At 36.4% G+C, this 11,337-nt stretch overlaps 1 protein-coding gene across 1 annotated transcript; it reads right to left on the bottom strand.

Annotated features, from left to right (window-relative positions):
- Positions 1-3,656: 3,656 nt before the first annotated feature.
- LOC103960206 (mucin-5AC) lies at positions 3,657-7,187 on the bottom strand. The gene is made up of 5 exons (XM_009372638.3): positions 6,626-7,187; positions 6,185-6,290; positions 5,555-5,675; positions 4,521-5,456; positions 3,657-4,227 (listed from the first exon to the last, which is right to left on the bottom strand). The coding sequence occupies exons 1-5, from the start codon at positions 6,804-6,806 to the stop codon at positions 3,817-3,819; spliced, it is 1,755 nt and encodes a 584-aa protein (XP_009370913.1). The 5' UTR covers positions 6,807-7,187; the 3' UTR covers positions 3,657-3,816.
- Between the last annotated feature and the right edge of the window lie 4,150 nt (positions 7,188-11,337).

Consider the following 11,337-nt stretch of genomic DNA (forward strand, 5'->3'; position numbering starts at 1 on the left):
GCTACAAACCATTCACAAATATTTTGAAGTGCTTCTTAAAGAATTTCTACTACTTTTTAAGTGCTTTTAACCACTCCAAATTGTTTTAATACATTTATTTACAATTTTACTGTTCAACTCTAAAATATAGGATTGAGAGTGGGGGACAGTGGATAGTGAAATTTACAATTGACTATTTATCACAAAGTCCAAAATTTACGTTACCCCTGTCATGAAAAAGCTAAAGAAATGTCAACTATTTTATTTTTATACAGGAATTCACGTGGTGCAGCTCCATCCAAATTCTAAAAAAGAAAAAAAGATCCGAGGACGGACGGGTCTGGTAGCGAGTTCAAATTTTCTGTATTTATTTTGTGTTTATGATTTTTATATAGTCTTTATTATTGATTGAACCCTTTTAATTCTGTTGGTCATAAACTTAACACGTCTCAATCAATAATAAACGACACAAAAATTTGAAGTACGTACAATAAGCCATACCTTATTAATTTTCTTTGTTGACCATTTGCATGCACAACATCAAAATCTACCCACAAATTCATTAAATTCAGAAGGAAAGAAAAAAAGTGGAAATATAAAGAGTGAATTGCACAGTAACTGGATCACTAGTTTTATTGCTAAAAAATAGTTGGGGAAGTTCTCCATACTGAGCTTTGGGCTTTGTTTTATGGGTTCAAAATAGTTAAAGCTGCTAATTTCTCTCATCTTAATGTGGAGGCTGATTCTGCTTTGGTGGTCTTTTTGATTCATGGTTTGCCTAGCCTTAATAATCATCCTCTATATGGTTTTGTCTTGAAGTGCGAAAGTTTGATCATAGAGAACTGGAGTTGTAATGTGCAACACGTTCATAGAGAGCGTAATTTTGTAGCTAACGGGTTAGCCAAATTGGGTTTAAACAGCGAGATGAAGTTTCCAGAGCTTGCAGAGCCTTCTTCTTGTTTAGTTCAAACTTTTTCGGATGACTGTTCTAGAGTCGCTGCAGCTAAATTTGTGGTTCCTTAATGTTTCCTTTTCTTCTGCCATGTTATCGAGAAAAAAAAAATGAAGAAGAAGAAAGGTGAATGGTCATTGGCTGAAAGCAACAATTTGGACAGCGACTTTTGCCAAAGCCCATGTTGTAGCATGTGTTCTTTACGTTTGTTTATGATCACCGGAAGAGCTGCTGTAATTGGATAGTTGTTCGCGCGTGAGCGAACGTATCTCAAACGTCAATGCATATTCACGATGTATTAACGGTTGATAATCGCTTTCTCGTCACCAACATTTAAATCCCATATATGAAAACATCCACCATAGCGTTGACTAATGGATATAAGTAGAAAATTAGAAAATATAATATTTTGGCGTCGGTAAAGGTGGTTGTATGCGATATTATTATACACCAAACATATACAAATCATAGGTCCATATGTATTAAAAGACACCAAACATGTTATTAAATTCTGGGTCATAAGCCACCAACCCAAAATACACTATAGCTTGAAAAGAGTTCAAATCTTCTACGCTTATTTTATTTGTTACATTTCTATGGCAATTATCATTAATTGATGCGTGTTCGTAAACTTAATTCTCCTTAACTTATTGTCTATAAATTTAATACGTATCAATTAAATATAAAATCAAAATGCCACACACAAAATGAATGTAGAAGATTTGAACTCGCTTAAGAACGAATGAGAAAATGCAATGATTCATCCACAAATATAACTTACGGGAACATGCACGTTATTATGAATCCAAAAATATCAAATAAAATCGAGTAATGCTATTCTTACCATATTTTTATACCACCTTAGGTGGCATCTGATGTGTACAGCCATATCATTTAAATTAATCAGCATTTAATTTCAATTAAAAATTATTTTAAAAAATTAATAATTATTTTAAAAAATTGGTTAATTAAATGATGATTGTAGTATACGAGGAGCCTCCTTCTTCCTTTCCTTTCAATTCTGCTTCTTCCTTCCCTTTTTTTCTTGACGCCTGTTTTTTCATTGATTTCTATTGATTTCCATGATTATGATCAAGCTTGATCTCCAAACTCTTGTTGATCCCCGTAGCCCCAATCTCCCCCCTCATTCTCCAATCTTCACTGCTCCTCCATGGCTTCTTTGCTCGTGATTTTTTTTTTTTTCTTTTCAAATTTTATTTTGTGGTTTAGTAGAAGGATTTCATCTGATTATTTCATTAAATAATGTCTTAGCTTTCATGAGACTTAGGAGTCAAAATCAACTTTGTCTGGCGGATTAGGGTTCATACCCAGTTAAGTTATTAGTGCAAGAGAGAGACTTGAAGTCTGCAATTTTCTTATTGAAGTGTTTTAATTAATAAAAAAATTGAAATTGAAATCAAACGATGTGGTTTGTCCAACTCATCTACTACCTAAAATGGTAAAGAAACGTGGTATAAAATTATGATAAGAATAACATTACTTAATAAAATTATATGCATGCTATTAATTACAAATTGACAAATGCGGGTTGAATGCCAAGGACATGTGATATTCACAAAATTGGACCGACCCTGGTTCATGATTATTCTAAAATCTATTTAATACTGTTACAGTGACACTTTTCGATTTCAAAAGAAAATAAATACAAACAACTCAGAGGCATATACCGATACATAGTTATCGTGAGTTGGACTAGTCACTCAGTGTGCATGCTTTCTCGGATTCAAGTTTGAATCGTCCTACTTATAAATTAGGGAGAAAATATTAATTCAACGGCATATTCGATGCATTTTTTTGAATCTTGAAGTTTCTTTCAAGAAATAAATGACACGAAGAAAAGTCCTTTGCTTTGCTCTTGATTTCAGATCTGGTGGTGTATGAATATATGTTGGTAAATTCAAAAACAAATAGTTGCTTTCATATTATTTAGAAAAATCTGGAAAAAGAAAGGAGGTCCCCTCCTTTCCTTGGTACCGTGGCCTGTTTCAGTGGTCCTCATCAGCTGCTGCATCATACCTTCCCCCTTCCCTCTCTGGTTCTCGTTTGAGAGACGTACATCGAAGCGAAATACATTAAATTCTAATAAACAAGAAATTCTTACGTATAATCAGGTTAACGCATGTTCTGGACGGTTTCAATTGCGCTTTCTAGAGACCTGTTCAGTGCTAACTCCAAGTATTTTTTTTTTTGAAGCACTACTTTTAATAAAAATTTCAACATGCTTCTAATTGAAATTTGAAACATGTATACTAAACCGCTTACGAACAAAAGTACTTCTATAAAGGCAGTCGCTAAGCATCCCTTGACTTATTTTTTAATTGTTTTGGCCCATAGACCCAAATGGGCCTCTAAACAAACCCACAATTCTGAATCTTCTTGGGCTTTTAATTCAACCCAAAATTCGAGTCTCCATTTCTTGGCCCACTTAAGTTACTAGCAATGGCTACAGACGTGGATTAAGCGAATTGGCTTAGGACAGTGTGCCGTCTCCCTTCACCAAGTTCGAATCCCCTCACCGTAACTAGGGTAGGATAAAAATAAAAAAATAAAAAATAAAAAAGTTACAACAATGGCATCGTCGATTAACAATGGTGCCGGAAAGACTTTCAATTCTCAAAGCTCTTTCGACAGACAGGTAAATGATGCATCACAATTCAAAGAATTCGAGAAATTAAATTTTTTGGTTTAGGAGGCTAATTGCAAATACAGAACACCAACACTAATAAAATGCATTGATTTCACTGCAAAAATACAAGTACTTGGCTCTTCATTCTTCTGTTTTAAAGCGGATTCATCCCATATTAAGAAACCAGATAACTTAAAACAAGAAGAAAAAAACAATAACATCACTTGCTCACCAGGTGTTATAAGAGCCCGAAAGGTTCAGGCAGATGCTCGAATCCGTTATCGAAGATGGGTCCTTGATCAAGTTTATCATCCAAACTGTGCAGCCAGTTCGTGTTCTTCATGTCTTCTTTCAGCAATATCGCATCATAACGCGAGCTCTCGTAGATGTCCACTTCACTCAGTTTTGCAGAGTATCGTCTGCTGTCTGCCTCATTTCCGTTTTCTACATGCCTATTCATAATGTGTCCATTCTCTGAGAAAAATCCGTTACTGTTGGTTTGGTGGCTTCCGTTAATGTGGGCGGATGCTGGCGTGCTCAATGCGCGTACAGACTGGGCCTTGGGAGCGGAAGTGGATGATCGAATGCTCTGAGGAAAGAGGGTGCTGCCTGAAAGTTGGCGAGCATTTGCTGATCCATTTCTTATATCCTGCATCAGATAGTAGATCAAGCATTAGAATCTATTAACTTGTTCCAAAATTTGTCTTACGAATTTGAAAAAAATTATTAAATCTTTGGCTACAATTAGTACAAACAGACTGGACAAATTACTGTTCTTTTTCTCACATGGTGTACGGCAGACTAAAGTTGTCATCTACGTTCATACCGGGATAGCAACCATTATACGAATTTAATACAATGATATGCATCACAAGACAATACGAAGAGTAAATTCACAATCTGAAACTTCATTTATATGATGCCAAGGAAAGAGATTTATACCATATGTCGGATAGCCATGTCAAGGGATTTCTTCGAGATAGACCTCCCAAATCCGGTGCTGTCTGCGGGTGGTGTTGAAGACTTCACAGGTTTCCGCATACCCATATCAGGGATATTGGTAGACTTCCGAGGAGGCTCGTGAACATCAGGAACGTGACCATTGGAATGTACACGTCCCCTGGAAGGGGTCTCTGTGAGTCTTCCCCTTGAGACAATGGGTGATGACTGTCTTCTTGGCACAATTGTGGGAGCTGGGGGTTCTGGCTTCCCCTTCATTGTGGAAGCAGTGCCAGGACGGGATCTACCAGCAGAAATTGGCCTGTCTGGTAATGTTGTTCTAAGGTTTGGCGGTGTGTCAAGAGGAAAATCAGGAGGTACAATTGGTTGTGGTGGGGGACGGACACGTGGACTAGGGGAGCTTGGTCGCGATGAGGGTGCTGAACTGCGTCCATTTGACAGAACACCGCGACCAACTGATGGTGAAGGACTCGATGCTGGAGACAAAGAAGGCAATGAACTCCGACGAGTGGGAGTAGATGGACGAGAGTTTGGTCGAGAACCATGTGAAGAATTCAAGTTTGCAGGAATTTGTGGCCTGGAACTACTAGGAGTTGAGGGCCTTGATGAGCCTTGCACTGGCCGAGGTTTCTCGATGGAAGAGGTGGTTGAAACTGTACGGGCTCTAGAAGGAGTTGTGGACCGTGACAGCGTTGGGCGAGAGGTTGGAGTGGAAGGCCTTGCCGTAGATGGAGAGCGGGTAATGGGGGATGAAGGTCTAGGGTAAGAAGAAACCGAAGCTGAACTGGTGTTAAGGATGTTCGAGGATCTGTTGGAGGAATAGTTGTTGTATAGTGAGGCAGAGGTCGAAGAGCGAGTCACTGAACTGCTTCTAGCAGGTCTTGATGAATGGTTACTCTCGGATTGCGAAACTGAAAGCTGCAAGAGAAATAAAAATTAAGAAAATAATGAAAGTATAACACTTCCTAACGGAAATTCACGATTGACACGGATGAATTCAACTGGCAAAGACATACCCTTGAAGGCTTAGCTGCAGAACTCGGTCTGCTTAAACTTCTTCTTGGAGGAGCTAAGGACGGTTGAGATTCACTTCCATCCGATGAAGGAAAAAGCGGAGTTTCAGGAGGAGTGAGAAGCCTGATGACACAAAAATGTAATAAAATAGATACGTAATTTAATTACCATCAAATTTCATGAGGTAACAATTTAACAATTTAAACCAACAATATTTGACATCATACAGGTAACATTATACAAAACATTCAATCCAACTATTTCGCATCGATACGTATCCCCAGTTCCCCACTACTATATCTATCGTTTCCCCGGCGTGTCATCAAGGAATTATTCTGAGTGTTGATTCTGAAACCGACATCTCGCCGCGAAAAAATGATCGAATGTGAATTAAAATTAAATCTAACAGACATATAAATCAGAAAAGGTTTGGTTCAACGCGAAAAGATGATCGAATGTGTACATCTCTTCCACTGCATCACGATCGAATGTGAAAAAATGATCGTGATGCAGTGGAAGAGATGTACACAAACATATAAATCAGAAAAGGTTTGGTTCAACGCGAAAACAAGTAAAGATATCTTCTTTTATTCAAGCGATATTCTAATCTAATCTAGCGGTTTTAGACTTACCAGTCGTAATCGTGCTTTCCGCCATCTGTAGACGACAACAGATCATCAATGCCAGTTCTTCCCACCTTGGCCGATCCGACTGACAGCCTCCCCAATTTCACAGAAACTGTTTGAGCAAAAAATCAAATCAATTAAAAGAAATTCAAAATTCAACTAAATTATCAAAATTAAATCTTCCAATCAAAACGCTGCCGTTTAATTGATTAACTACCAACGGCGCCGTTGAGCGGTTAGTCGTGAACAAAATCGAGAATCTATATCCTCATGGACAGGATGCCGCCAAATCCTATTGGTTCGTTGTCGGTTCAGGCAGTTATGATTCGCTTAAATGACCGAACTGCCCTCCCCATCAACGACCAATTGTACACCCAAACTGATGAAACACGGAAGGACATTTCTGTCCAAGATGAAAACGGAAATAACCAGCACGATGAAACGTACCGTCGGAAGACTCGTCGGAGGAAGTTACAGAGAGAGTCCGGCGGCTCTTCGAGAAGAGATCCAAGCCACCATCGTCGGAGTCCTTTGGTGCCAAGTTCAAGCTCTGACCTCGCCGGTGCTGCGACCCCATCGGAAAGTTCCTCCCTCCGGCCAGAGATTCCCTCACATTCCTGTTCATCATCGCTCCCCAATTCCTCTATGCCCCTCACACCATATCTCTCTGTTTCTTCAGCAAATTGTATGCAGTGGAGGAGCGAGAGAGAGTAAGAGAGAGAGAGTGAGATCTGATGGTGCAAAGAGAGAGTGTCGTAGATGCAAAGAGAGACAGCATATCGAGCTTCTCTTTCGTTATCACGTTTACGTCATGTGAGAGAGAGAGAGAGAGAGAGGGAGAGAGAGAGAGAGCGGATGCTGGAGCGTTCAGATCTGTCGAATTGCAACTGGAATTGCAACAGTGCAGTTAAATATCCGAGCTTTACTCTGAATTTTTTATTTTGGGGGTCATTGGAGCATTGGGTAATGGGAAGATGCTTCTTCTTCTACTACTTTATGGTGTTGTTACGAGTGAATTAACGGTTAGTTGTAAGATTCTACTAAACGTTGCAGTTACATTGTTATAGCACTTGATATACTAAATCATATTGCTAGCACACTGAGAAATTTTTTCATTCCAATTATTTTTTTTATAACACTTGATATACTGAATCGTATTGCTAACACACTGAGGAATTTCTCAATTTTATTTATATTTTTATAATACTTCATATACTGAATCGTATTTCTAGCATGCTAATAAATTTTTCTCGAGAACATCAGTGGAATAATAATACACAAAGTGTGGCCAATAGGTGTTCATTCCCATTCATGGTGGTGTGTCAGGGACTGACAAACAAATTGCAAGAAGAAGGTCAGTCACTTCCATTCCCTTCTCACTCCTCCTATTACCATCTCATTATCTCATATATATATATATATTTTTTTTTATTTTATTTTCAATACATAAAATTCAAAATAAGATGTAGATGTGGCGTAATTGTAATCGTTTAAATATGAGAGGATGGAAGGGAGGATGAATTAGGAGAGAAGAAAATGTGATGTAATTGTAACCATTTAAATATGAGAGGATGGAAGGAAGAATGAATTAGGAAGGAAGAGAATCTTACTCTTTTCACAATTGGTATGGGTCCCAATCTAACGTTCAGGGCATGTGAGTGGACCAAAGGCAAAAGCCATCAAACAACCATAAACCTCATATGTCATTCACACAACAGGAACACACCAAACAACAACAAAACTAGCCACATGATTTTACTCCATTGGTCATCAATCATCATCATGTTCACTGGAGTTGGAGCAAATTTATATCCGTATTCTACACGATTCTTTTGGAATTTAATTTATAGCACCGATAGATCATCCGATGTAATAAAAAAAAAAAACCTAAAATATCTTTGTAAATCTTCTAAACTCCTAAAAAATGTATTAAACGTGCCTTCGCCATCAGCTGGTCTCTTAAACAAAAAAAAAAAAAAAAAAAAACCTTTGTCATGATTTTTGTGGGAAAAAAGGCCTTTTTGCTAATTATTTTGTTAATTACTTAATTATATTTTGCTTTACCCTATAATATAATAATCTTGTTTATGGAAATCTTTTGAAAGGACTTTGAGAATTGATTTATCTAATTGGAAGCTATATTATGATTATGATTAAATATCTATTTGATTGATATGATCCCTACTCATATCATCAAATCATTGGACCCACCTCAATAGACTTTCTTGGTAATTGTATATCTTTCAAGAAAGATTAAGGGCCAACCCCCCAACCTAACAATTGATGACTTGGATTATTTAGGCTATATTTATTTGAGTAGGTAGTTGCTAACTTTCTATTTTTCCATTTTAGCATTTTGCAACCTATTATTAAACAAAGAAGTGACATATGCTAACTTGCAACGTAGGGTTTCCATTTTGGTATTTTGCAAGAGTTGTTTACCTATATGTGTGCAACTTAATCATCGTTACACACAGACTTCATTTGTAGATCTCACATACATTGACAACTGACAATCATATGTAGGTGTTATCTTATTTGCTTCGTGTAAAATGAGATTAAGTTCATCCTCTTCATTCTAACGTAGATAATATCATTTATTAAAAAAAATATGTATTATTTGACTCATCTTATATTCCATAAAACGAATGACTATGTTTCTTGTCACTTATTTATGAAGCTTTCGATGGGAATATAATAACGTATTATCCTCTTTGCATGGAAAAATCCTAGCTACCTTTATGCTCACGTGTTTCGCATGCATCTTAATTTTTACACACACTTTGTGGTGGTTGATTAACTTTAGCTCATAAAAGGGACTCCCACGTTTAATCCATGCATGATCAAAATATATGTTCACCTTTTAATCAAACGCCTCTCAAATATTGAATTAATTTTTTTATGATCGAAATATTTCATGTTTTTTCATTCAACTACCATACAACTTAAGCTTTTTCGTCAAAATGGTCATTAAGATTTGTATAATTTCTCACTTTGGTCCCTAAGATTTGAAATCAATAGAATTGGTTCCTGAGTTTGTTCACCATCAATCAATTTGGTCATTTTGTGAAAAATCTCCATTAAATAAGAATAAAATGACCAAAATACCTTTACTTTTTGTCAAATCATTTGGCCCATTATTTATTAAATTGAGAGTATATTTATCATTTTGGTTATTATTTAACAGAAATTTGCACGGAATGACTAAAATGATTGATGATGGACAATTTCAAGGACCACTTCTATTGATTTCAAATTTCAGGAACCAAAGTGATGTGTTTATGCAAATCCAGTGATCATTTTAGCTAAAAAAAACCTAATAGTGAAATCGTTAAAGCTTTTTATATTTAGAGATCAAGATTTAATGACCGCAAATCTTGGCGTATAGAATAGACATGAGCGTACTAAAGTTTTCGGTCTGTTTAAATAGAAATGTAACGTGACACCTTATTTAATTACTTTATTTATTTAGAAAAGGGACGTGACACAATATTTTCTAGGAGGTACCAACCATGGTACTATATCATAATCATAGTTATATATTTTTGTCAAATATATCGTAATCATTAAATACAATGCAATCCGAAATCGCGAATGGGCAGCAGTGGCCCATGGCATCCAAGCTTCTCCAATGAAATAGTCCCGGGACTGACTTACCCATCAGGTAATCAGAAGCTCCCAATAGTGCTGGACCATGTGAGAAAACGAAGGGTGCGGCGTTTACGGGCCAACATACGAAGCCCAGCATGACTTAGCCACGTGATGCTTCCTCATGCAGAAGCACTGGAGACGAATAATCCGACAAAAAACAACCACTACAGAACGTGATAAGCCGACATATTTGACTCTACTGGGGTTTGCAACTTGAAGATTTCTCCATTTAATTTTTTTTAGGAGCAACGTTTGAATACCGAAAGATGAGTAGAAGTTCTATTCAAAATTTCGTGTCTGATGCATTAAAATTAAGGTCATTCAGTTGATCAACTGTAGAAAATAGATAGAAAATTCATTATGCTTTTACCATCCGTTTAGTGTTTTTATACAATTTGATGACCTTGCTTTTACTATCCATCCAATGTTTTTACACAATTCAATGATCTTAGTTTTAATTGATTTTTCTCAAACATGACATTTATAGATTGATTTATAACATAAACACTTTGGATCATAAACTCGACAGTCTGAATTCCAATCACACTAAAAAATCTCTCGAAATGAAGGACTTGACATGCAGTTGGTTAATGACAAGCGTTGGCTAACTATCTTCTTATGTACATGTGCACAACCAAGATGGGTCACACGGCTTGATGGCAAATCACCATCTTAATCCCAAGAAGACTTAGAGCTAGTTTTGTATTGTTGTGTTTTGAAAAAAAACTGCTCCTACTGTGCTGTGGGAACAAGCTCATTTTTGCTGTTCACTGTTTTTAGCTTTTTTTCACACAAAACTGTGAAAATAAGCTAGTCTTTAAGTGTTTACCAAACATCTTTTTTAGATCAACTTTTTTTGATACCCACTTTTTATAAAAGCACATCTAAGTACCAAACCAGTACTTAAACAATAATGGAAGAACACTTAATTAACAATACTAGCTAAATTTTTGTAATTATAGTTAGCCAATTGACTCAAATTAATTTGGCTGGTTACTGGACATTATTAGCTATTTTAGCTTAAGTTAAAATATAGTGAGATTATTTTTTCATAATCTTAACAACCCATTTCTTCTCATGAAGCCCATAAACAATGCAATAATGTTTGGTAAAAATTTAACTCTCTTTCTTCTTACCTAAATTTAATCACTGTTTGCAAAGTTAAAATAGCTAGTCATTTAATTAGCTAACATGTTGGAGCTTGTTTTTTCTATTTTTTTTGGTTTTTTGTTTTGAACAAACGATATTATCTACGTTAAAGGGAAGGGGGTGTGCTTAGCCTCACAATGAACTAACAATAATGTGCCTTTGGCGAGAATCGAACCTAAGTCCTCTCACTTACAAGTGAAGAAAAACACCACTAGACCGTAGTACTAAGTCAAAAAGCCTCATTTAGGTAAAAAGCCAAAAAGCCTCATTTTAGCTAGGTTATTGGAAATGCTCTAAAATCACACATCACCACTTAAAAGATCCTTTCAGTATGTGTTATCAATTCATGTAGAGTGAAA

Source organism: the organism of the source record quoted next, unplaced genomic scaffold (genome assembly GCF_019419815.1).
Source record: "Pyrus x bretschneideri cultivar Hongxiangsu unplaced genomic scaffold, Pyrus_bretschneideri_v1 Contig11, whole genome shotgun sequence".
Taxonomy (NCBI): Eukaryota; Viridiplantae; Streptophyta; class Magnoliopsida; order Rosales; family Rosaceae; genus Pyrus; species Pyrus x bretschneideri.

Bases quoted from the DNA above. Each gene is read 5' to 3' on its own strand.
- LOC103960206 (XM_009372638.3), bottom strand. From the start codon at position 6,806: ATGATGAACAGGAATGTGAGGGAATCTCTGGCCGGAGGGAGGAACTTT. The intron at 5,457-5,554 runs GTATGTCTTTGC...TTTCTCTTGCAG, and splicing joins CTGCAGCTAAGCCTTCAAGG to CTTTCAGTTTCGCAATCCGA. The intron at 4,228-4,520 runs GTATAAATCTCT...TATCTGATGCAG, and splicing joins ACATGGCTATCCGACATATG to GATATAAGAAATGGATCAGC.